General features: G+C 44.5%; 1 protein-coding gene across 1 annotated transcript; it reads right to left on the bottom strand.

Moving 5' to 3' along the window:
• Positions 1–731: 731 nt before the first annotated feature.
• On the bottom strand, positions 732–14479 carry PAX9 (paired box 9; the record flags this gene model as incomplete). The annotated part of the gene is made up of 4 exons (XM_080912404.1): positions 732–986; positions 9919–10061; positions 12968–13801; positions 14254–14479. The coding sequence occupies 4 exons, from the start codon at positions 14477–14479 to the stop codon at positions 732–734; spliced, it is 1458 nt and encodes a 485-aa protein (XP_080768530.1).
• Positions 14480–27498: the final 13019 nt, after the last annotated feature.

Below are 27498 nucleotides of genomic sequence, written 5' to 3'. Positions count from 1 at the left end.
GCAAAGAAAGAAAGATAAGAGAGGTGTTGGTGTTGTGCAGAGTGCCCCATGAAATGAAGACATCCACAGTTCATCTTTACGAGCTCAGAGAAATACAAACATCACTGTATTAGGAACCAAGTCAAAACATAAAAGGAGCAAACTTCCAATAATGTTTGAGTTCTATACATATTTTTCAGCAAAATACATCTCTCTTAAAAAGAAACAAAAGATCACACAGTTCAGTTATTGATTGGTTTTCTAATGGTGAATTAAGGCTTATTTGATCCCCTTATTTGATTAGAGGGTATCACATAACTTTTTTTTTCTACATCTGTTCTCCTTTATTGATTTTGCAAAAGTCTCAACAATTGCACGTTTCAAAAGTTCAGGTTGATTTAGAATAAATATACATGTGTGGTTTTACCAAAGACAGGTCTACAACGTTCCATAAACCCTTTGAGGGGAGTTGGTTTCCTCACTGTGTTAAAACAGTGTGCAGGCAACACAAATGTCTCATTCAATCTCTAGAGTTGCTTTTGTTTTTAAATCCTAAAGTTATGCCAGATTTCCTGGGGGAAGAGGAAGTTACAGCATGAAATATCTAAGTGTCATCAGCACAGAGATTATAAATCCATAAAGCCAGCTCTTGAGGCAGTAAAGCTGGACCACTGAAGGGGTGGGGTGTGAAAAGGGGGAGGATGTGCTGAGAGGGGAGACCAGAGTGAGGCTGCTGGAAGTGGAAGGTTCCATCAGAGTGCAGAAGCTGCGACAGAGTGACTGCCTTCTCTGGCTGCCTGCATCCCCTTGAAAGCCAGCGATGCTGGAATGTCACAGTTGTGGGGGGACAGTGGGGTGCTGCCAGCATGTTGCCACCCATGTCCAGCAACATAACCAGAAGGAGCAGCACTGTAGGTCATGTAGGGTGACACTTGGGCTGGTGTAGGGTAAGGAGCCATGCTGGAAGCTGATACAAAACTGCTCACAGCTGGGAGACCATTCGGTGCCTGAAAGGGAGAGAGAAGAAACCAAAGAAGACATTACAGTACTCAACATCTCTCAGTTGATAGACACACAAATTCTGAATGAGTTAACAACTCTCTGAGTCTACTTCTGGGCTGATTTTTTTTCTCCTAGACTTCCTTTTAACCTTACTTTGACCTAAGGGTAACCAGTCTTGCTACTTAAACACGGTGCTGAAAAGCAAGGCGCTGTTCTTTCTACAGACGGTTTTTGGAAGCTACAACCAGAAAAATTCATTCTTTACTTTTGTGATTTAAAAATACATGAAGGAGAAGGAGTCAGCTGAGATAAAGTAGTCTGGAAGTCCTCTGTCAACCCTTCCAACACTTGCCAGCACTTGGCTCTTTTGTTGAAGCTTTGTGACAGACCTGTCTCAGGTAGCTTTCATTTCCAGGGGAGAAGGGCACAAGGTGTGGGTTGCTGCGTTAGAAACTCAAAACAGACGAATCTTCTGTTAAATAAAGCATGGGCCGTATTTCAGGATGTCAGGTTGATAATGCCACTTGGAAAAGGACATGTAAAATTGGGACTTTTCTAGTAAGGGTTTTTGCTATTGCTTTTCTTATTGTTACTGTGGGTTGGAGCTTGTTTTCTTAATGAAGTTTGAGGATGTATTTTTTTTTCACAATGAGAAAAGAAAATGTAGTTTTGAAGTTGGAAATTTTGCATTTGCAAAGTCCAGGGATGGTTGTTTGTTCTGTTCTTTTTTCTTTCTTTCTTTCTTTCTTTCTTTCTTTCTTTCTTTCTTTCTTTCTTTCTTTCTTTCTTTTTTAAGCCATATGGACAAATCTCTCTAAAGAAATTGAATGTGAAATCTTTGTTTGCAAACAAAATGCAGCAGCTCTGGCAGGCAGGCTTGCCTTGGAAACCAGCGCTTTCTTGGCATCCAATAAATCATTGTTGGTACCGTTACTAATAACAACACTAAAAACACCCTGATTTCTAATCCCTCTCTGGCATGGGTTCTCCCCCACCCTTCTTCAAGTGGTTCTTCTTTTCCTCCCAGTTTCTACTCCATTTAAAGATAAAGAGTAAGTCTTGTTTCCTGGTAATGACATGACTGGACTTATATGTCAGCATATTTCCTAAAGAAAAAGAAATATGAATGCTAGAATAGTATTAGAAAACATGATTTGATCCATAGAGCTCAAGTCAATCAGACACGTCTTAAGTGCTTTGTTCAATTACGTTAGGACATAAGTAGTGCTTTTATTGTGTGTACTCGGGACTTTGTATACACCAACCATGTATTCCATTAATAAGCTGCATTCCTTATCACTCTATTTCAGAAATTACTTTTTGAATCAACTCGTTTGGTCATCAATTTTACTTCCACCTCTATGAGAGCATAACGGTGAGGTCTAAGAGTCTATTTTCTGAATATAAAAGGAACGTGTATACACTCTTAGATACATGCACACAAGTATATGGTACATTATATGTGGATTATATGGATGTGGGTTAGTGTTATCCATAGATTGTGACAAAACCTCACCTTATATCTTTGGTCTATAAGAACACATGTCTTAAAGTTTTCTGCTTCTCGTTGTATATTCTTTTAAAAATTGAAGATAAAGGAAAAGATCCTTGAGTACCTCCTATGTCCCAGACACCTACAAATACCCAACAGATTTTATAAAATTTATAAGAATTAATAATAAACAGTAGCTCATCCTGGCAGGAGTGACCCACGCCTTTGATCAATCCCAGCACTCAGGAAGCAGAGGCAGGCAGATTTCTGCCAGGTTGGCTTCAAACCATAGAGATGCCTCTGCCCTCTGACCTCTGCCCTCTGCCCTCTGCCCTCTCCCCTCACCCTGTGCCTCTGACTGGGGTTAAATGCATATGTGCTGTTATGCCCAGTTTTTGTTTTTGTTTTTAAACAGGGTCTCACTGTGCACCCAGCCTGGCCTCAAACTCATACCCTTTAACCCTTGAACCAGAGATCAGAGATAAACATTACTATACCAAGATGGCACTAAAATATATTTTAACTGCCTCCCATGATGTCCTTTTAGGTAAAGCTCAAAACAATGAAAAAGAAACTACTTCATATCATTGTTTAATAAAACTGAAATTCTTTCTTCATTACAAGGTGAGTTAGAAAGTCAATAGTCATATATGTAAAGTTTGTCACTTCCGTCTGATGCTACAGTGTCTTCTACAGTCTACCGTGGCGCTTTGACTAGACAGTCAGAAGGTGAGTGTAACCTCAAACTACAGCACTATTAAGCAATTCTTTTCTCTCCTAGTACTCAAATCTCTTTACTAGATCTTTTATTTTTCAGAAGAAACTTTATGCCCCTTTTTAAAGAATAATTAATTATGTTAATTAGAGTTCTTGGGGAACGAAAATCAAGGTGACTATCAAATTATGGGGGCCGGTGGGGTGTAGTCTAGCATTACATAGAGATTATTGCTCTAATTGCTTTTATTCATTATTTATTATTTTATTTCCTCAAAAACTGTGTTAAAATTAATTTGGAATAAATTATGGAAAGGTATTCACATCTGTGTTTGGCTCCTGTCTAACATTAATCAATATTTAATACTACCACTACCAATGTACGCTCAGATAAACAAAATAATATTAAAGTCTGGTAGTGTAGCTCAGCAGTTATAGCTTCGTATGCGTATAGCCCCAGGCTCAATCTCAAACACAGGAAAAAAATATTAAAATTAGTTTTTAAATAATAGAAAACTTGACTCTACATTTGATGCCTAGTGCCAAAAGGTTTAATATGCATGACAAAATAATGATTTATCTAGCAGAAAGAATCTGTTGTTGAATTCTATTTTCTATCACTGCTATCTTATTGGTGGGGCACAGGGGTCATAATTTATTACTTAGATCCTCATTCATGATGCACCATAAGATGTTCTGTTGTTCTGTCTGTAGTCTGCTTACAAAGTCACCCCACCCCTTAAATAGGACCCACAGAAAGACTGGATCAGAGTCTTACCGCAGATAATGTTCCCCTTATGTCTTTACTTTCATATTTACTCCATAACTTTATTCCTTTTTCAAATGCAACAATATCCTATAGTTTTTTTATATCTACAAGTTCTCATACCTAAAATACTCAAGTTACTTTATGTTATTATGTGTAGGCATAGTGAATATTTTCAAGGTTTTCAAAAATAACACCATATTTACTGGTTGTTAATTAAGTCATTCAATTTTCTCTGTGTTCCAGAAAGACCCAGCAGAGAGCAACAAGTTCAGAGAGGCAGCTTCATCTCATAGAAGGGAGTGTGAGTGGGGGACACACAGCGGTCACTTGAAGGAAGAAAACAAATTAAAAAAACCTGAAGCTTAGAAGAGTAACTCATGTCTGACTTGACTAGGACAATTGGAGGAGGGTGGTCTTAATGCCTCATTCAGCCATTGGGTGTTCAGATTTCAAAATCTGGGGAAGATGGTTGGAAGAATAAGAAAGAAAACACAAATGTGCTTCAAAATGCCCCTGCCCCTCAACCGCCTTTGCTGTTCATTTACTCCAGTGTCTCAATAAATACCAGTTTTCTCACTATTAATTTTGAAACATGACATCAGCAAAAGTAAGAAATCTCTATTGAGTAAATTGATTGTTCTTTATAAAGAAATCCCCAAGAGGGTAAAATTTTCCACAGCAAAGGAAAATACCACAGGTAGCATTGGTGTTTGTTTATGCTTTCCTGTGAAGAATTAAACTTAACCGTGAACTCCCCAAACCTGTTCAATGTTTTCAGTGAAGGGAACGTAATTCATCTAAAATGCTAGTTATGTTCCCGAATGTACACCATAAATATAGTAGGGGCAAACATGTTAAATTACACTATTTAATTTGATTGTAAATATGATTTATAAATCAACCAACATACGGAATCCCAGGGGAAAAGTAAACAAATTTTCCACATGCAACCCTGCAATAGGAATGTAATAGAAATCTCATTTTTGAAAATGACTTTGCCTAAATATTTCATAAATTAGACTTCAACCCCATCGACCCCCTTTTCACATAGACCTTTTGAGAAAGCAGCAAGAATTGTTTTCTCTGAAAGAAGCTGTAACTTCCCTTCTCTCAGGCAGCCACCCTCCACTTAATTTTGGAAATGTGATTTACTACTACAAAGTGAAACAGATAAATTGCATGTCCCAGAGAAAGTGGGTTTTCTATGTTGAGTTGTCTCAGGAAAAAAAAGGTTTTATCTCATGAGCACTAGAAGAAATCCAGGAAAAGACTGATGTTGTAGTATAGCTTGTGGTAAGTGGTCACATGATTGGACTAACTGTAGGCTCACAAAACAGGACACACAAGACACATTTCATAAACAACTTACAGAAGACTTGTGAATGCAAAAGATATGATTCTCTTGTCTTAAGAACAAAATAGTTTACCATCCCCTCCCCATCAGGACAATCATTCACTCCAAGCAAACTGGATGAATTAAACTGTCGGCAAAAGTAAATAAGAATTACAACCAGTCACTTCACTGTTTGATTGATGGCTGTTCTGTGGACTGCTCCACCACTAAGACGTTGAAAATGTATTAGTATCCAAGTACTTGTGAGCATGAAAAGAAGGGGGGGAGGGAGGTGGAGGACGAAGAAGATAAAGAAGAGGAGGAGGAGAAAGAAGAAGAGGAGGAGGAGGAGGAGGAAGAGGAAGAAGAAGGAGGAGGAGGAGGAGGAGGGGGAGGAGGAGGAGGAGGGGGAGGAGGAGGACAAAGAAGAAGAAGAAGAAGAAGAAGAAGAAGAAGAAGAAGAAGAAGAAGAAGAAGAAGAAGAAGAAGAAGAAGAAGAAGAAGAAAAGGAAGAAGAAAAGGAAGAAGAAGAAAATTGATATGGCAACTGTCTGGAAATTAGAAGTTAAAGACTATTTTTCAAATTCTGAGAATTGTCCACTCAAAATTTTCTCTCTTGCAGAAAATGCAAACAACGCCAAGTGCCAGGTTGTCTGCTCACAGGCTGTCAGCCACTCATCAACCCCATGTATTCTTTTCTTTCTGATGGCACGAGTTTGCCCTGGCTTTACGATAAAATATATTTGGTCATAAAAACAACTGAGTTTCACGTATATTTACAAAGTCAGTTTCATTAACAAAAAAAAAAAAAAAAAAAAAAAAACAAATTTGCATGTGAAAATGAGCAGGTACTTTTGAGAAACTTATTTCTCTGAGATTATCTTTCTAATGACCCTGTAATGACCCTAGTAAAGCCAACCTGGTGAAATAAACTGACAGGGAGAAACAGGGCTCAACACTCATCTAAGAGAATTGCTTTAAGTGACCCGATTAGCAGGCCCAGGTCTCTCTAGGTAGTAGGAAATGTGGTAAAGGTATAATACTTAATTTTATGTGTCTAAAATGTAATTAAAATTGATATAGCCTTACATGAATTTGTTTAATTTTATTTTGTATTCTATTAATATATAGCTAGAATGATATGCATCGGGCACCATGGGACACTTCTATATGCGTTTACACTGTACGATGATCAAATCATTTAAAACGACTGTCGCCTCAGGTATCACGAGATAATAAAAACATATTCAGAATCCTTTCAGCTAGTGCCACTGAGCTTCTGCCCTTTCTGCTCCCTTTTCTTTGCTCTCACATGACACATTTTGCTGATGTATAATTATTATTATGTTTGTTTAAAAATACTATTGGGTGAAAGTTAATTAAAAATCAGACCACGTTTTTCATAAGTACCATGAATTTCAAAGGTCATTGTTATTGCGTAAAGTTTCATTCCCTATATAATCGTAAACTGATTTTAACAGAAGTCAACTTTGGTGTGAAAAGAATTCCACCCAACTTCATTTTTGTCTTCACAAAAAGAGTGTTCTCAGGAAAAATGAGTTTCAAATTTGTGGAATTTATTATTTTTATTATCAAACCAGGGTTTTTCAATTTTTTACTAGAAAATTATATTCAAGATGATTCAAGTGTGTCATTATTTAAAATAATGCCCAAATGAATACTTTATGAGAATTTTATATTAAACTACACTTTAAATTAAGTTCTTCTCACAAAATTCGCTTAATTCAGAACATTTTTAGTGCAAGTATTTAGAGAGGATCCTCTATTTCTAACATCTCAATTGCTAACTAATGCTATCATAAATTTGCTGTCTCCATTAACATATTCAACCCCAAAATGAAGATATTGAGACTCTGTAAGTGGTATGTGTTTGTTCTGAGGAAACATACCAGTGTAGACTCAACTTTTCATAAACGATGCATTTATTTATGAACTGGGCAAATAAAATCAATTATTAATTTACCAAATTCCATGTAAAAGAACAGATATAGCCCAACACCTGTCTATCCGTTTTACTTTGTCCACCTGATCGATCACATTAAGTCAAATTTTCCTGCTTTCATTTGACTAAACAGAAAGAACAAGTAAACATTGTTTCCCTTCGCAGTTAGATGAGAGCAAGGATTTCCTTACTCTCTGGGTACTTCCTTACTTACAAACACAGTTGAAAAATCTAAGATAAATAAATATTCTATCCTAGTCAGCAAAGAGTTCTGAATGGGAGTCCCATGTGAGTTAAACACATTAGTGTGTGTGTAAGATAAATTCGGACATTCAAAACTAATTCCCAAGCACAGTGAGTAGGTACCTGTATGGCTGAAATATGCGTGCAGCTCTAATTTCTAGGCATCGAGCATCTTTGCAAGTTATTGAAAATAGAACGTCAGAGCACGGTAGCCAGTGCTCAGTTTCCAGCGTGTTCTATAATCATTTTACAGGTGTCTTCCCAGAAAGCATGCTCTAAGCTCTGAGTCTGAACTTTCAGTGTGTGTGCAGCAAAGGAACCACAAGCATTAAAGGGTAACATAGTAATCAGTTACAACTGCAAATGCCTAAAAGCTTTCCTTTCTCAAGCGCTTTGAAGGTTTGCTGGCCAAAGGGCAAATGGTACCTGAGTTAACTGTTTATCAGAATATGTTGACAACACTGTGTGGGGAGGGGGTGTAAAATTAAAGTCAGCTTTAGGATATTTCAAGAGAAATACACACATATTCAAATCCTAGGTGTTCTTAGTTCTTAGGAGTTTTTATGCAATTTTACACCAAATTAATGTGTAAAGTGAAGTGTTTGTCTCCTTGACATATCTTTGGTCATAAGAGCATCCCTTAAGAGTATGCACTGATTCATGCTGTGCTAAGGAACACTGACGGTTTGATGATTGGGCATCATTTGGATTACCTGAATGGCAGAATGGGATGACATTTCGGTAAGAGCATTTTAAATATTAACTTGACACAAACATTCTTTTGTCTGGGGGCCTGTTCTCTTGAGTATTGTAATATCTAGAACATTTGCTTCTCCACCCCCTTTCCTTAAATTATTTGCCTTTATAAAACATCGTTCACTGCTTTAAAATTCTTCGTGAACGATTTTTGGTGGAGCAGCATTTATTTGAAATGCTATTTATTTTAAGTAGGTTGTAAGTTTAGTTTTGAAGCATATTATAAGTTAGCCCTTTCTAAACACTTTTCACTGGCAGATACATCATCCAAGAGGGAGAAGTGAAAGTAGCTACGAAGGGTTTGGATGAGGAAGCTGCTTTTTATGCAAACGGGATGTATTGACTACTTTAGGGGACTGGAGCTCATTTTGAACTCTGAATTTCATGATGCGATTCCAAGACAGAAGAGCCCCTGTTAAATGCCTGCTACTATTCTCCAGGCTTTCTGTACACTCTTTACTGTTTGTCACAGATGCTTGGCAGAATATCTCTCAATATGGATTTTCTAAACAATGTATACTATGAATATCACTTGTACAAAACTCATCTCTCACCGCCATTTTTAGCCACAGGGGATACATAAGGCATGTTTCCTAATAGCCTTATCATTGTACTGACTCTCGACTTTGGAACTACTAGTTCCTTATTTTGAAAATGAAGAAAGGCTAAGAAAATGAAGAGGCTCTAAATAGGTAAAGAACTTGCTTAAGAAGCTGCGGTGCTTGGTGAGTTTTTAATCATGGTGCACTACCACTGTTCTGTGAGCTCAGAGTTATGAGCAGGTCTTCGTGAAAGAAAATGGTGACTTTGCTTATAGATACGTCATGGGCATGCTTTACAGTGGGATCAGACTTAGAAAAGCGGCTGGCTCTCTTCTTGCTGATTTTGGTGATATTTGCCAGGAAATTTGCTACTAATGAATTCTGACAAACCTTGAGAGACGAGGAGACCAAAATAGAATTTGTTAACGAAAAAAAAATGAAGTAGCGGTGCCTACTTCAGAAATACTGTACACTGCCTTCAAATTTTGCCATTTGAGTTTTTGAACTCTTCGGTCTAGCATACAGACCAAGTTCGGTATTTTTTCGGTTCACACTTTTGTGTAGTGGTTGCTTAATTCTTCTCAAGGTGGGGGAATAAAGAAACACCAGTGTTTTAAATTTTCTTGTAGAGAGTAGAGGGAGGGACTGGTGGGGGGAGGAGGGGGAATTAAACGGTCCACAGCCAGTCCGTATAATTTGAGGTTTTCTCACTAACCTCCCCTGGGAAATTACGATGTGACCTTTAATCGGGAAATGGTAACTTTATTACGTTTATCTGGTTGCCTCTCTTCCATTCTCGCCGGACAAGCTGGTGTCTGGACGCACAGGAGCTGTCTGTGCAGCCCCCACAAGCCTTGCGACTCTGACTTGCGGCCTCCAGGCTAGCGGGGGAGCCGCTCTGAACCCCAAAGCCTGACTGTGCTTGGCTTGACTGAACCCAGCTGGGCTGGGGGGTTGCACAGACGCGGTGGGACACCAGGCTTTTTACCCAGCCTTCGGCCCAGCCTCATCCTACCCGGGATCCACCCCGGCCCCAGTGGGTCGCCCGCCGGGGCTTCTGCCCTTCGAGGCGTTCTTCACCCCCCAGTCCCCAGCACCCGCCTAGCGAAGCCCGGTCCTCCTCACCTGGCCGTACTTGGCTTCCTGCTCCAAGGCTCCCTTCTCCAGCCCGTTCACCGCCTGCGGGGCGGCGGCAGGGAAGTTGTTGCGGCCCAGGCTGCTCCACTCCTCCACCTTGGGGCTGTGGTAGGGGGAGCTGTCGCTCACTCCTGAGAAGGTGGGAGAGAAGTTTCAGGCGAGCCTCAAACCCGCGCGCCCCCTCTTGAGACAAGACCCGATTCTCTAACCACAAAGGTCCAGGGCTAAGACCTTTGGTCCGCTCCCCTGCACTAGGCCTCCTAGGGACGCTGGGCCTAAGCGAAGACTCCTGTTTTCAGTCTAGGGCCTGGAGAAGTTTTAATGGCCTGAAAGCAGGCCTCTAAGTTAAGTTTCTCCCGGGCCTGCCGGACGTTTTTTGGATTTTTGGGTTTTTTTTTTTTTTCTTAAGCCGGCGTTAGATTTTCTTTCCCCCTTCTTGATCTCCCTGGGAACGGATTAAAAGAAAGAAGTTTTGTTTTGATTTTTGTTTGTTTGTTTTCCCAAACAGAAGAAAAATCTAAATCTGTGAAGTCGGATATGTGTTTCTCACCTCTGTCCCTACTGAAGGAGAGTGGGGAGGACTGATGAGGGAAAGAGGAGGCCTAGTCCGAGTGTGACCTGAAAGATACTCACTACACCGTGGGGATCTGATAGCAATGTCAATAAGACAGAACAAAAGACCTGCAAAGTCCTTTGCAAACAAATAACTAAGTGATGCCCGCAATACACATGCAAAATGGAAGTACACAGGTCCTCACAGTGTGTGTGTATAGGACTTACACAGGTCCTCACAGTGTGTGTGTACAGGACTTACACAGGTCCTCACATTGCATGTACACGGGACTACCCTACATTGCTTCTGCCTGTTAAATATGCAAGGTCATATGCATATTAAAAAATAAATCTGGAAATACTGTGATTGACAGTGGTAGACTTGTAAAGAATGTTTTTTATTGATGCATCAGAAAGAGAAAATGAAATAAAGTGTTAAGAAAATGAAAGTAGAATTTAACATTAAGAAAAAGGAGCAAAGCCATCTGCTAATCTGTCTATTCTTAAAGGAGATACCCCCCAAAAAAAGATTGTAATAATATCTACAATTATGCATATTGGAAAAAAGATATCTGAAGACTACATGCACCTAATTCTTCTTCTGAGCCCCCATATATAGAAATTTGACAGTGTCTTTCATACTTGATTTTACACGCTCCCATCTGATACAGGTGCTTCAAAGAGCGGTCACTTGGAGAAATTACCTTTTTATATGCACAGATTTGTCAGAACCCTGTTTGTTCTGTTTGTGACCTCATAAATAGACAACAACATCCACAGGGTAGCATCTCTGCCTTCTGTAACCCAATTCTTCCCTACCTGACATCTGGTCTGGTTGCAGGATTCGCCAGAGGTGGAAGGTTGTCTTTTCAACTGTTAGCCTGTGTTCACTGTCTCCTACTCCAAAGGAGTAGATTGTGTTCCATTTTCATGCCAGGAAGCAATGGCTGATTCACAACTGCCTGATACTCTGTTCGCTCCCAGACAAAAGGCAATGGGTGGGCACAAGCCTGAAGTTATCTTAAGAAACTGAGATCCCCCTGTGAGCCCCCATTTCTGCTGATCTCACACTTTCCCATGAACAGGAGCTTCCTTTAAATGCCAGTGAGGTCAGTTTATCCTATAAATCAAGGGCAACGTCTCTAACTAAGGTTCTAACTAGTTCCAAATAACCCAGAACGTTACTCTTGTCAATTCGAAGTCAGAAGACAAGAAGATGGAAAAGCCTGCACTGCTTTAATTACTTTAAAAGGTAAGTGTACCCATGTGATGAGAACTGTAAATAAAAAAAAAAAAACCCAGGAAACTGTTACAGGAAATATTTTCCTCTTTCTAATTTAAGTTTTCCTCTGACTGTCTTAAACCTTCCACTGAGAAATTAGGCAACAAGTTAAAGAAACAAAACATTTTAACTTTCTTTTTCTCCCAATACCAAGAAAGAACCCAGTGTCTTTCAAATTTTTATCTTTAACAGTACAATAAAAAAGAAAACAAACTCAAGTCTCCCGGGAAAGCCGGACAGTACGGCGCGCGGAGCACTAGGAGGTCTTTCTGAACAACCAGAAAAGATGTCCAGGACAGAGTAAGGTTCCGACAGGGAGAGGGACAACACACCACTGGAAGCTTTGCAGGAAAGGGGCTGACGACCACTGGCATTTCCCTGTACCCGAGGAAAGCCAGCCCAGCCGGAGGCTGCTGCTGGGAACCCGAGAAAGGACAACAGCAAATCACCAAGCAATTGTCACCTTAACTACTGGGTTGATAATTAATGTCTGTTAGGGTAGGTGAGTGGGAGGTAAGAAGAGAGAGACAGAGAGAGAGAGAGAGACAGAGAGACAGAGACAGAGACACAAACAGAGACACAAACAGAGACAGAGAGACAGAGAGAAGAGAGAGATCCCGGACCTCCGTTTCCGAGGAAAATGGAGTGAAGCATAAGAATGAAACCAATTAGGTGACATTTGAACTTCCTGCCTGAGCAAATTTGGCCTGATTGCCAGAATCCGAGAATAATAATACAATTTCCAGAGTGTTCGGGACTCTGCATCTAGCTGCTGCCATCTGATTCGTAAGCTGCGGGCAGTGGCTTTCTAAAGCCCGCAGCCCTAAGCCTGCTAGGGCCTCCTTCTGTGCTCCTCAAATCGCCAGGCTGCGCTCTCCAAACAGTCTAGCCGGGCTGAGGCAGAGTGCGCAAGAGGCGGGGGAGGGTGGAAAATGCGAACCATGTGTTGGGGATGGGGGGGGGGTGTTATGGGTCTGGTAGTTTGAGATGAGGCTGGAGACTGTGTGTGTGGCAAGGAAACAGAGGGGCAAGAGTTTCAAGTTAATGAGATCAGGACACCCCCTGGGAGGACTCCTTGGGTTTCCAAACGAAAAGGCCACAGGTGGTGGGATAGACACTCGCTAGAGGCCAGAGAAGGTACTGGGGTTCCCGACAGCGTGCAGGGACCCACTTCGCTTAGCACACTGCTTCTGAGCCCCTTACCTTGGTCGGTGATGGAACGGATGCCCAGGATGTCCGTGACGGAGTGAGAAGAGGGCCAGGTGCGTGGCATGGCCACCGATCCCGGGATGGCCGGCACCCCGGGTGGTGTAGGCACCTTTGCAGCTGCCGCCGTGATGGGACTGGGGTAGGAGTAGATGTGGTTGTAGGGCAGCGCGGGCTGCGGCGCTGGCTGGTGCTGCTTGTACGAGTCGTAATGAGCCTGCTGGGCCAAGTTGCCGATCTTGTTGCGCAGAATCCGACTGATGGAACTCACCGAGGGCACGTTGTACTTGTCGCACACGCCATCCGCCAGCAGGCGGTCCCGGATCTCCCAAGCAAAGATGCCTGGGTCCCTCTGCTTGTAAGTCCGGATGTGTTTCACCACAGTAGGGGTGGTGACCCGGGGCTTGCTTCCCCCGATAGCTCCCGGCAAAATCGAACCCGTCTCGTTGTACCGCGCCAAGATCTTGCTGACGCAGCCGTGCGAGACCCGTAGCTGGCGGCTGATGTCACAAGGTCGGATGCCCAGTTGGGCTAATTCCACGATGCGAAGCCGAATGGCGTTGGGCAGCGGCCTTCCGTTCACGAACACTCCTCCCAGCTGGTTCACCTCCCCGAAGGCTGGCTCTGCAAAAGGAGCACAGAGCGCGCCACGACGCGCACCAACTGCTTGGGACAGCCGCCTGCCACTCGGCCTCCAGGAGCGTCCAGGGGCAGGGCTATGACACCCTCCTATAAGGACTGGGGTCACCCCGAAACCAGACAGTTCCGGCCTGAGCCAAACGGCCCCAAACAAGCTGCGACCAGACCTCGCTCCTGCTTTGCGATTTCCAACTACAAACAAGAAGAGAGACCCAGGGCAACTCGGGACACCCAAAACACTCCGAAGCAGGCGGGGAAATCGGTCCTGATGCTCCGTCCTGCTTGGCACCAAAACGCCCGGCGCCTGCTCCCCTCCACCGCCTTACCCCTCCCTCCAGCGGGGTTAGACTCAGCCCAGGGAAAGCTGGGGGTTGGGGGATGGTTTTGTTCTGTTTTGCTTGCATGTGTAAACACGTGTGCAACAAAACTTGGATTGACAATGGGGCTGAGAGACTCGCCAATGCCATGGCCCTCTTCTCTTAAAATCGGAAAATGGCATCAATTGTCCGTCAGCCGGTAGATCCCCGGGCACCCTTTTCGCCACTGACCCTAGGCGTGTGCCTACGGCTCATAGGGACGCGGTCTGAGTCAATAGAGCGCTCAGCTCTCCCCCCTCAAGCCCTCGCCCGCTCGCTCCCTCCCACCTCGGTTCTGACAAGGTCCCCGGCAGTCACTCACCCATTGCTCCGAGCAGTACACCAACCCGGCCCCAGTTCCGCACTCCCAGAAAGAAACTTTTTCCTTGCTCTCACTGGGCCGGTCTGTCGCTGCTCCAAGCCGCGGCTTCTCCCCGGGAGGAGGCGACAAGAGTGCCAAAGGAAAGAGTAAAAGGAAGTCTGTGCCCGCCTGAAAGAGGCTTGAGTTCTGCATTTCAATCTAAGCAGCAACGTGGGCTGGGCTGAGCAGGGCCGGGCGGCTCAGTCTATCACTCACTTGTGACACACCCCAAAAGAGGTGGGCCCGCAGGCAATCTGCGCTGTAATTGGTGCAGGCCGGTGAGTGACAGCTCAGTCCGGGAAACTCCTTCCGCCGTCTGTTTCTGGCTGGCTCCGCACCTGGGTGACTAAATACAATGAATTGGAGTGTTTGACGTCTTCCCAGGGGCGCCGCTAACAGAGTGCAAAATCAAGCTGATAAAAAATGCTGAATAAGCAAACGGAAGCTTCGGTCTCGGTTTGAATGACTTTAAGTGGGTAGAGACCGAAGACACCTCTTGGGGAAGAGATGGACTTGTCAAAATTGAAATGGGAGGTTAGGGCTCTCAGGTAGCAAGCGGGTACGACCGTTAAGGGACCCCCTGGGCGTGAAGATGACTGAGAACTACCTGTCATGCTGACCTTTGGGGAACTGTCAGAATCTTGCCCACAAATTCTACCTCCTTTCTGTTCTCTAAGATTGGGGAGAATGTAGGCGAGGTGTAAGGACCAGAGACTCCTTCCAGTAACCTGCCCGAAATGGTTAGTACCGCAGTGAGAGGCTAAACCTCGGCCAAGCAGGATGCTATTAGAGGCCGGGTGCTGTGAGGGAAAAATTGTAAAAGCCAGACTAAAACGGAGCACGGAACCTCCACGGAAAAGGAGGGCTGACACCTGGAGCGCTGGTGGCAGAGGCCACATCCATCCCCTTGTGAATCACTCACCCAGAACGCAGGCTCGTGGTTTCCAAGTGTTCCAGGGTTCTCAACGCCAGTGGGACACCTTGAAAGGTTTTGTTTTAAATATGAAAGACAACCCCAAAGAGGTACCCGCTGAGACTGCCTCTGAGCATCTGTGTGCAATTCCCCCGCGACTTCAATTTAGCTACCAGAGATGCTGTGCTTCTGCCTACCTGAGGATTTTCACTTTCATTCACCCGAAATCCGAAGAGGATAAAACGATTTGGGACAGGGAAATGTATTTATTTATAGGGACAAGGTTATGATGAGTGCGAACGAACTAAGGAAGAGGAAAACACTGTAATGGATTTGGGTATTTGTATTACACCGGAAAGTGGATGCCATTACCGCCGTCTCCATCACAACTGCCCCCTCTTTTACACAGGATGTGGGATGATGCGCCCACTCTCCCGAAGGTTCAGGGCTGCACACAAAGAAATCGGATGGAGCCGATCTTCACCAGTAAACTATGAGAGCCCAGGACATCTACTAATCAGTCTTGGACCTGAACGTTGATCTCCTGGTGCCTGCTTCTGTGCTGGGTGTGCACTTTGAATTCAAATTACTGCGCTGTGAAGGATTTGGAAGATTACTCCACACGTCTTTTATTGCAGCCAGGTATTTCACAATAAGGTTTCACAAATAGAAATAGTTGAACATGCCCCCTTCCCATTTGTTGGTTTCAGGTTTTCTAAAGTCATCTCGAGGCTTGATTTTGTAGTTTTATTCTTGTCTCCGCTCAATACTTGTTGTATTGCATAGTCCCATGCTTATAACAAGGAAAGGCGAGATTCCAGAAACATCCCCTCGCCCATGCTCTAGTATAAATGACTTGCGGCTCAGAGACTGAGTGGAGACTTACTTGTTCACGGGAAAGACTGTGTTCTGCCCCTTGATGAGGACCCTACACCCTCACAGGAACCCACACAAGCAGTGTCTTCTGCGCGTGCTCTTTGCTCTCCTTCGGTAAGCCCACTGAGTATTTCGCGCCCTTCCTAACTGGTACGCAGACACAGCTCGCCCAGCCAGTGTGGACTGGCAAGATGTGCTGTCCTAATGAGAATTTAGCTTCATCAACCCGGAGTGATCCAGAGACCTGTATGTCTAGCATTCTAACTTGGGGGTTCAGTGCACAGCATCTACTGCCACCCCCTTAGCTGTCGCACGTCTCTCTCAGTCCTGCACAGGTCTGTGGACATTTATAGTCTTCTACTTGTTGGATCCGGCTGTTGGTGTTCTCCCTGGACACGCGCAGGCAGCATTTTACTGGATATAGATCCTCTCCTTGGCGTCCCTTTTCTTAGGGGCACAGAATGAATGAATCCACCTTGAGCCATCCGGGCCACTCAGTACCCGGATGCTTAGGAACCTTAGGAACTGAAGATGCTAGAATAGAGGAGAACCATGTCATCTCCAAGAAGGAGCCAGTGTATAGGGAAACTTCCCTTCCCAAGCAAGGGTACACAGTACCCTAGGGGCCAAGTAGTCAATGATCCCCGGAGTCTTAGCAAAAACCAGGAGGGAGATGTGTGAGGTGAGAGAGGAAGGAATGCAGAAATGGGTAGAAGAGAGTAGGAGAGGGGAGAAGAGAGCCCTCCAGTGAGCCCTAGTGGACAAAAGGATGCAGGACTTCAAGAAAGAGCAAGGGTCACTGAGGTCCAGGTCCCCTGGTTACTAAGATCTGGATCAGGAGGTCCTAGAGGAATCAGGAGAATTTTTACTGAAAGGAGAAACTTAAGACCCAAACCAAAACATAACCAGAAAGGCCTGCAGCTGGCTCAGGCCAGAAGGAAACCAAAAGCCTTTCCCTAGGCGCTAAGGCCTCCTCTAGGGCGACCCCTTCTCTGGGTAAATATTTACTCAGTAGGAGACTGGAAGCTGGAGGGCCAGAGGGTGTGAAGGAGGAGGTTACGCCGGGATTCTACACACTTGGCACTGGGCAGCCTATTGTGGAAGCCAAGCCCAGAGATGCAGGAGCAGCTAGGCCCGCACACAGCTGTGGAGCTTCATCCCCGGGGCTTCTCCTCTTCTGTGGAACTCAACCCTGCTTCCACCGACCCAAGCTAGATGCTTGTAAAGTCTTCATAAATCTGTCAGTGGTCCCAATGCCACGTCCCCGCCACTTGCTTGCACCGAGTGCCTTTGGGCACCAGCGAGGTCTGAGGAGAGATGCGCAGGAAGTGGAATCTTGATCTTCCCAAGGCTGCTCCCAAAGCATCCGGGTAGCTGCCGCCGTCTGAAGGCAGCACTCCAGGCTGCGTATGGGCACTCCGGGAGGCCTCTTTCAATCTCAGAGAGTCCACGCAGGTCGATGGCCACCGCGGAAGAGAAGGTAGGGCAAGAGGGAGGCGCGAGAATGGAAGGGTCTCTTTCTACCCGCGATCGCGGTGAACACGGGAGTTAGAGCAGAGTGCTAGGCTCTTAACTCTGCAACTTATCCCCTGCTAGGAGCATCCTGGGTTAAGCAAGGCCCAGGCCATTATACCCTGCTGAAGCTCCTTGGGAAGCGGCCAGTGTCCAGGACAGTTCCTGGACATGGATGTTTCAGAGCACGGTGAGTTTTTGCAGCTATCTGGGAGAAGCTTTCAGGCAAAAACTGGACCTGAGTTGCTCTACAGCACGCCTGTATTAGGTGAGTGTGGATTGCACTTGACTAAAAAAAAAAAAAAAAATTCAAAAAATAAAATAAAAGCACCTAGGCTTCTTTCGGATCTGGCAGCCCAGTTAGAGCCTAACCTTGCAGGGTCTGTGCCCTGCACGCCCACTAAGTTCCCCAGTAAGTGTCAGGGAAACCGGCGCGCCTCGCACTCACGGCCAGGCCAGGTTCACCCAAGAAGGCTGGCCCAGCAAATCTACATCCCATGCCGCAGAAGAAATAACCAGAGGGGGCTGCAGACAGAGCCAGCCTGCAGGGGTCCTCTGTCGGGGATAGGGTAGCACCAGAAGGGAGCGCACACTGACCTGTTGGCCTTGACCCTGGCGATGACGCTGCGGAATCACCCGCGCAGCCACAAGCTTCAGGGGACCCCCAAGAACTCCCGAAGCCTTGTTTTCTGGCTGTTCAGCCTTCCTCCTGATGGAGGGACCTCACATACCGAGAGGCTTTCCTCCTCTGCGGCAGGTGGGGCTGCGGGAGGGTGGGTAAGATCTGGGAAGACGTCCCAGGCGGGCAGGGGCAGGACGGCCGCGAGGAGCCAGGGCTGGAGTCCGGCGAGCGCTTAGCGCCGGCTCTCTCCTTCCCAGGCCAGGGGAGGGAGGGGCCTGTTGCGGCCTGAAACCCACTTTTCATTCTCCGCCTGCCTGTTTCCGATCAGCCAGGGTTGGTTTTTCTGTTTGCTCACTCCTTCTATTACAATAAAAACAATCGACATTTCTTTTCAGTTTCCCCATATTAGCGTCACTCAGTAATTGTTCTCCACCTTCAGCCCCCCTCCCGCGCTGAAGGCGAGCAGGGTTGCCGGCATTCTCAGACAGGAAGGTTTCCGAGTCTCTAAGCAAACCGTCCCTAAAGACTTTAAAATATAAATAAATATCGGCCCTGGAAATTGCTGTGACCCTAACATCGCTTTCTGAACGCAAATTACACCCATTTTTCAGTTTTCAACAGCGGAATTGCTTTCAGAAGAACCGCTTTGGGCCTCCTGTGGGTACGATCGCGTTTGTTTATTGGAGCCCTAAATGAAAGAGAACGTAGTTTTGTTGGAGGAGTTACTCGTGGCTGAGGGACAGCAAGTGCGTGCAAGAATCAAGTCTCTACTGGGGGATAGCGACTGGGAGGAGTCACGGGGGAGGAGGGAGGCCAGGCTGACCCTGTAACTTGTAGAGAGGGGCCCTCGCTTTTGCCTGGGTTGCAAATTTAGTAGTGAATGTATGGTGGTGGCCTAGGTCCCTCAATGACCTTGAACTGCAGGTCGTTTAGTACAGTGGTTTGTGAGCTTTTCCCGCAGGAGTTTGTTGCGCTAGTGAGATGAGGCAGCATCCTGGAAAGACCCATAACCTAAGTCTGGAAGAGATAGAGGCGAACCAGGCCGCGCCTCTAGTTCTGGTTCAGGTCAGCACTTGTGAAGGCAGGAGTTGAGTGTGGGGTATTGTGGTCAGCTTATACCCTACCCAGGGTTATTGGATAATCAGCTGGTCGGGGTTGCTCGCGGGCTACAGGATCCAAAGAGCGCTTCTTTTTATGAGGGCCAGGCGGCAGCCCTGGACTACCTAAGCTTTGGATGGGCAGGAACTGTTGACCTAGACTGTTGACTTAGGGCTAAACCGCTTTAGACGGGATTTATGGCATTTGAAGGATCATTTATGGCATTTGAAAGTCAGCCCGCCAGCAGCATCAGGTCAGTCACTAGCATATTCGTGGATGCAACGACCTGGGAGTACGCCATTGCGCGTTCCCGCACCTAGACCCTGGACAGAGAAGTCCAGCGCTCTCTCACCTAGCAGAGCTCAGAGTTCCGCGGTGTTGTCTCCGCGATTCCCCCAGAAATAAAAGTAGCAGACTGGGGTGAAGAGGCAGAAAAGGAGTTGTGGAAAATTTCTTAGGGTTTTTTTTTTCTCCCCCTTTAATATCTTTCAGCCAGAGCTCTCTTCACCCAGGCACCTCATCGCAGCGCCACCTACAGGCGAGGTATTGGATCCAGTGCGGACAAGTCTGGGAATGGCGTTTGAAAATCGAAGGCTTCAATTCACCTTAACATTGTGCTCAATTTTCAGTCGCGCACCGTGCCTTATCACCCGCCATCGGGTTAAACCCAAGCACCGATCTTTTCACGTTACAGAAACACCTATCTTCCTCCAACACCCTATCTTACAGTATTTTTCACCGCTCAGGGTCATGGATTTGCTGTTGCCCTTGCTCTATGGGCTGGGAAAGCTAAAAACTGAAAAGGCTCTCCGCTAAAGAAAGGGAACAGAATGGCAGACCGGGTCTTTGCTAGCTCATCTATTTGGTGGGAAGCCACGAAGTCAAACATGATAACCTTCTAAAGAGGCAGTGGCCTTTACGATGGATAAAATGCGCCTGGAGATTAACCATGGACACCAAAGGCATTTAAATGAAGTCGCATTATGCATCAAGACAGTCAGAAGCCCTGCTAGGCTCTTACTATCCTTGCCCCTTCCAGTTTCGCCACTCTGCGGGAAACTAAAAGCCCCAGAAAAGAAGAAAAGACTCTATACTGCAGGTGTCTACAAGGGAAGTGAACACTCCCTACGCCCTCCACATCTTAGGAAAGACAACCTGCCCTAAGCCAAACCCCAGAGCCTGGCAGAGGACCGGCTCGCTACCTGGGACTGCTCACTAGGGACAGAATGCCAGCGGAATAGGTCAAGGTTGACCAATAGAGAGCTAGAAAGTGAATGTGGGTTCCAGATGTTTGCGCTGACCCTTCCTAGGACGGTGTAAGCCAGGGCAGGAAAGCAGAGTGTAGCCAGAAGTGGGACCAGGCGACTTCCGACGCTGCACAGACTCTAAGCAAAAAGAGGGTCAAAACAGGACTAGAAGAAATTTTGTTTTGCGACTGACTTGTCCTAGGAATGCGTCTCTTAGCATGAAACCCGAGCACAGAAAATATTCACTACTGCTTTTCTATGGGGTATCTGTGTGCGTGTTTCTTTTAAAGGGCACTATAGGGGGAACAAAATCAGGAGGTGCCTAGAAACAATAAAATTAGAACAATAAAGTTAACACAGCTATTGGGCCTAAGTGACTGAAAGTGCACGTGGTAGAGTTAGCTGCCTTTTCTGCAGAGCTGCTGCTCCCGCTGCCGCCTTCCTTTCCTGAAGATGCATGGAGAATACATTTCAAGTCTTTCCTTCCTTACATCACCCTGATGATAGCGCAGAGATGAACTATTCCGTGTTTAAAACATCGTGACAAAGTAACTTTAGTGAGCTCTGGGGACCGTGGCAATCAAGGGAAGAGAAAGCCTTAATTTGATTCCTCCAGGCAGATCTTTTCAGGATTGGGAGACTTGTTTTAGCCGTGGACCTTGGTGAATTCGTTTTGTTTGTTTGTTTGTTTTTAGTTGTCGCCCCTAAATGGGATATAAGTAAAGTCGCTTTTCAGCTGATTGGACAGAGGACGTTTCAAACGGGTATTTTTCAACTGAAATTCCTGTCCAGAGTAGGATGTCTCAGCCAGCATCTTGTCCTGGGTCAGCGAAGCCCTGCAGGCCGGAAGTCGCTTTTCAACAGCAGTCTACCCACCTGCACACCCGATGTCTTCCTTGCTGCCTGGCCTTGACCCTTGCTGGAGACTGGACAGGCAGGTAGGACCTTCTACTGCAGATTGTCTGCCCCCAGAAACTCCTTTCAATGAGACCAGAAAAAAAACTTTCTTTCCTACCTCTGCCAAAGCCTGTCTAAAAATTTCAGCCACGCAGTCCCTGCTAAGGAGTCTACCTCCCTCTTCTTTAGAGGACTTTGGCCAGTGGAGACAGGCTTCAGTCTGAGCATGTGGGAGACTGTTAACCCACCCTTCTACTAACGATGGGGGGAGGGGTCTCTGGGAAAACTGGGAAAATCTCTGAGGGACACACACACCGCGGGTTTTCAGTAGGAAACCAAAGCAATTGCAGAGCAAACGAATTTCAATACCAGGTACATTTGCTTTTAAGGCTCCAGGTTGGGGTAGATTGCCCACATTACATGGTTTGCCTTTCAACAATAAAATGTTGTAAGTTAGTATATATTAGCTCACATTTTTTTTATTCTCTTGTAAAGCTGAGGATCTATCCCAGGGCCTCACACATCCTGGGCAAGAATCATTCTACTAAGAGCCCAGTTTGCCTAAACAAATAATAATGTTGACTTTTGCTCTTTGCACAGACACAAAAAAGTATTTTGTAAAGAATATTTCATATAATGAAACAATACACACATCTACTAAGACTACCTGTGCTGTTTTAAACAGATACACAGATGCTTAAGAGCACACACACACAGAGATACACACACACAGCAAATTAAATAAACAAAAAACTCCTAAATAAGAAGGCTGGGCCCACAACACAAAAAGTAAGAGAGATTTTCTGAGGGAGAGTCAGGGGTGTGTTAAACAACAGGATTCTCACAGTTCTTCACTCCTTGGACTAATTCTTATTAAAGTCTGTCTTACAGAAGGTTTTAGGTATTGAAGTGCTGTTGTTTGGATTCCATTGCTGCTCTCTGTTCAGCTAGAAGTACAATGGTTGAGGTGGGGGTGGGGTTGTGGTATCTGGGGATTAGCACCCATAATGCCTAGCCAGTGTCCTGCATAGTCTACTATATGCACCAATACTGCCAATCTGGACAGGGTCTCCTCTCCGGTGGATCTAGAGGGCTGGGGCAAGACTCCCTTTGCTGCAAGGTCAAGACAACAGCCCAAGGCAATGGCTAAAGGGTGAGCCACTATTTAGTGGGCTAGAAAGCCAAGGTCGAAGCTACAGAGGACTGTTTAAAAGCCCCCTAGCACCTCTTGCAGGACCAGAGGTGTGAATCTGATGTTCTGGCGAGCTGACAACACAAATTCCCTTAGTAGTTTTTATTGCCGGAGTGATTCTAATCCAGTTCCTTTGGGATTGCCTTCTGCCCCAACACATGGTTCTGTTCTTAGAGACACCCTTTCATTGGGGGTGGGGTGGGCATAATGATCCCATTACTGGATGTTAGGAAGAAAAATTGTTCATAATGCCAGTTTAAGGCAAAAAAAAAAAAAAAAAAAAAAAAAAAAAAAAAAAAGTAAACCCCCAAAAGTCAAAATTCAAGATTATGTTAGTTGGGTTAAATCGCCCTAGCTTCCTGTCTGTGTAAAGCATGGGACATTTACAAGTCTTTCTAGCCAAGGCACTCTAGTAACCACTGCCACAGCTGGGGGGGGGGGGGAAGCTCGTCTCGGCCAGAGCTGGGCAGATTCCTTTTGCAGTGTAAGGGTATTAAGTCCACAGATTTCAGAGTCTCTAGTGTCACACTGTATGTATTGGGAAATAGGTTTAATACTAAAGACAGCAAAATAGCTTATAATCCACTCTTGAAAAGTTCGTTTTAAACAAAAGACAGAAACAGGTAGTAGTTACTTACAGACTTCTCGAATCTCTCAGATACAAAATTTTATTGTTTAAAATTGGTTCTAGGCATTTCTTCAACCCTGACAGAGAAAATGAAGCTTCCAAGTGGGAACTGGTAAAGTAGGTACAGGTTCTTCGGTTTTCACTTTCTCTGTTTTTCCATCCGGTCCCCCCCACACCCTGAGAAAAGGGTCTATAGTAGAAAGACATGCTATTTATTAAAGTTTTGGAAATTCCAAAGAAGCAAAATTATTTAAAGATCATGACCTCTAAAATCAATTTCCCCAGTCTCTTCTTTTAATTCAAGGGTAGCTAAGAAGCTGTTGTTTGGAATAAGACTTATTTTATAAAATTTAGCTGTGAGACAACATTATCTAGAGACTTGCCATTTCTTCCACAGCAGAAAAGGGAAAAGGAAGAGAAGACAGAAAACACAGGGTTAACCTTGTAGTTTTCCTGTAAGATGAGCCATGGCTTCTGGCCATAGCATGCACATGATCAGTGTGTTTCATCATGGAACTGCTAAGGCACATGAACATTTGGGGATAAAGGTATTAAGTGCAGAGAAGACACCATTATTTCTATTAGAGCAAATTAGTCTCATTTAGAAAATGTACCCCTAGGGTAAAAAAAAAAAGTATGCTGATTCTATAGAAGGAATGAATAACACACACACACACACACACACACACACACACACACACACACACACAGGAATGATACTACAACTTCCATCTTCTGGGAGAGTTTCTTGTGTCAATAAAAGGATGAGGGCAAAGTTAAGCAGTCTGTACAAGTCACCAGAACCCAAGGTAAAATCTCAAGTTTCATAACTCTATCACCCAGATATCAAAAAAATTACAAATGGATTTGTAAGGCATACTGGAAACATATTTCTCATCATTTACTGAAACCTTAATTAACTAACCATCCAGGAAAGCACATGAAAATACTTGAAAAAACAGTATCTCAGAACAGATTATAGGCAGCTGGAGTGTGTGCCTTGCTATACTTTACAATCTCTTTAAAACTGAAAGGCATTTTAGGAATCCCTTATGTGCTATCCGCATATTTCCTGGAATAGGCTAAAAGGAACAACAGAAAAGTAAACCCAAGTGAATAGTTTCTGAGAAGTCAAACATTACTAGTGAGCTGTCAATGTGAGCTGTCAATGTGAGCTATCAATGTGAGCTGTCAATGTGAGCTGTCAATGTGAGCTGTCAATTTGAGCTATCAATGTGAGCTGTCAATTTGAGCTGTCAATGTGAGCTGTCAATGTGAACTATCAATATGAACTGTCAATGTGAGCTGTCAATGTGAGCTATCAATGTGAGCTGTCAATGTGAGCTGTCAATGTGAGCTGTCAATGTGAGCTGTCAATGTGAGCTGTCAATGTGAACTATCAATGTGAGCTGTCAATGTGAGCTGTCAATGTGAGCTGTCAATGTGAGCTGTCAATGTGAGCTATCAATGTGAGCTGTCAATGTGAGCTGTCAATGTGAGCTGTCAATGTGAGCTATCAATGTGAGCTGTCAATGTGAACTATCAATGTGAGCTGTCAATGTGAACTGTCAATGTGAGCTGTCAATGTGAGCTGTCAATGTGAACTATCAATGTGAGCTGTCAATGTGAGCTGTCAATGTGAACTATCAATATGAGCTGTCAATGTGAGCTGTCAATGTGAGCTGTCAATGTGAACTATCAATATGAGCTGTCAATGTGAGCTGTCAATGTGAGCTGTCAATGTGAACTATCAATATGAGCTGTCAATGTGAGCTGTCAATGTGAACTATCAATATGAGCTGTCAATGTGACCACAGTCAAGCATTAGTGGGAGGAGTCTGAATGGCCTTTCAAAATAAAGAATATTTATTCTGAAATGGATGCTGAGAGTGGAAGGAGATCTATTTTCTGTAACAATTGCTTTTTAAAGGAGAGAGAGAGAGAGAGAGAGAGAGAGAATCTGTGCGTGTGAGTGAGTATGTGTGCAAGTGTGTCTCTGTGTGTGAGTGTGTGTATGTGTATGAGTATGTGTCTCTCCATGTGTGAGTGAGTATGTGTGTAAGTGTGTCTCTGTGTGTGAGTGTGTGTATGTGTATGAGTATGTGTCTCTCTATGTGTGAGTCTGTGTGTGTGTAAGTGTGTCTCTGTGTGTGAGTGTGTGTATGTGTATGAGTATGTGTCTCTCTATGTGTGAGTCTGTGTGTGTTAGACTGTGTATGTGAGAGTGCAAGTGTGTTGGTGTGTGTGTGAGTCTGTTTGTGGAAATGTGTGTTAGTCTATGTGTCTATGTGTGGGGAGAGCATGAGTGTGTGTCTCTGTGGGGGGGGAGTGTCAGTGTGTGTGACTGTGTGTGTATGTGTGAGTGTGTCTCTGTGTGTGATTGTGTGTGAGTCTGTGTGTTAGTCTGTGTGTGAGTGTGGGGGGAGCTTGGGTGTGTGTATATGTGTAAGTGAGTCTCTGTGTGTGTCATTCTGTGTGTGTGAGTTTGTGTTGAGGAAGTGTTAGTGTATGTGTCTGTGTATGGGGAAGTGTGGTGTGTGTCTCTCTCTGTGTGTAAGTCTGTGTGTGTGAGTCTGTCTGTGAGTGTGTGGGGGGAGTTTCAGTGCATGTGTGTGTGTGAGTGTGTCTCTCTCTGTGTGATTGTGTGTAAGTCTGTGTGTGAGTGGGGGGAGCATTAGTGTGTGCAAGTGTGTGTGTGTTTTGGATAGTGTGTGTGAGTGTGTGTGTGTTGGACCCCAGGCAAGTTTACTCTTTCCAAGGCTTCCTCCCATCTCTCTCTCATTTTTAGTTCCCTTTCTGTGAGATACTACCTTTCTCTGCCAAGCACAAGCTCCCTCGACATTCCAAAGAAGAAAGTAAAATTTTGCATAAGAGTTCGATTTTTTAAGTTGCTCTTTTCTGGTTTAAAGTCCATGAAATCCCCAAAATATTTTAAGGCACACCAGGAAACTAGGCATAACATTATCAAGATGAGTTCCAGTGAGGTCATAAAGTAGTTTCCCCTTTTTTTCATTTAGATTTCTAAACCACCATAAATGCATAGATGCTTGGATCTATCTTGAAGCTTATATTTTAAACAACCCATGAAAAATGCAACCAGACCTCTACATGCTGGAGAGAAATTAGCACAGAGCTAACACAAGGTCATCCTCACCATCTGTCACTGCTCAGAGATCCCTTTGCCCTAAAAGCAGGTAAACTGGCCCAACTTACAGAAGGAATTAAGAGAGCAAGAGCTCCAGGCGCTCCAAAGTGGCGCAAGGAGGCTTCTCTACATCACCAGTGTTCCCTGGCCGGCTTTGTGAACTGTGCCTTAAGTCCACATGTGCAGTTAGCTTGAATCACAGTGCTTTTGACCAAACCTGATTTAGTTTCTCTCCTGCAGGCTTCTTGGTATGTTAGTCAGGGCAGTCGCCTTCCTCCAAACTCATAACTGAGGGAGGAACTGTTGCTAACGCTCCATTTATCTCTCAATCCCTCTATATCCCAATTTGACTCTTAAACAACTCGCTCTTCGGCTCATATGACAAACAACATGTGGCCATTTGCTCCTTAGACTTACAACACATATGGTCTGAACAACTCTCAAAGATGATTCCCGGGCCTTCCACAGAGGAACAGCACTCACCCAAATTGGAGGTTGGGTCATGTTCTACACATTGATGGATGAAGCTAAACCATCGGTGCTGTTAGTATCCTCCTCATAATTACAGGTAAGAACAGAGTGTAAATCTCATTGTTTATTTGTAGACACGAAGGTCAGGGTGTCAAATCGCAGATCTTGGGTCCTCAATCAAAGGCTGCTGTGTTTAGCCTCCTCGAGTTCCTTTCTCCACTTATAGGAAGGAACAAAATAAAATGTTTTGTGGAAGTTTATATTGAAATGAGGTCAGGTAAACTAATGACTGCTTGGTATTTTATGGCAAGTTTTATAACCTTGGAGTTGCTATAACTTTCAAACGATCATCAATAAAGTTTTATTGCGAAAGGGTCGCCATGTGTCTGAATGCTTTTGCACGTAGTCAAGGCAAACTGCCCCATTGGCTTAGCTCACCAGCTTTTTTGCACCCCAGCCATAAAGACCTTTTTTTTTTTTTTTTTTTAAATTGAAGGTTGAAAAGTCTTTAGGTCTCCCATCTTCATCACCCCAGGTTGGCAACGCAGAAATGTTGTGGAAATTATTTACT

This window comes from Micromys minutus (genome assembly GCF_963924665.1).
Source record: "Micromys minutus genome assembly, chromosome: 1".
In the NCBI taxonomy this organism is placed as follows: Eukaryota; Metazoa; Chordata; class Mammalia; order Rodentia; family Muridae; genus Micromys; species Micromys minutus.
Note: the sequence above shows the minus strand (reverse complement) of the source record. Positions and strands in the feature narration are given on the sequence as shown.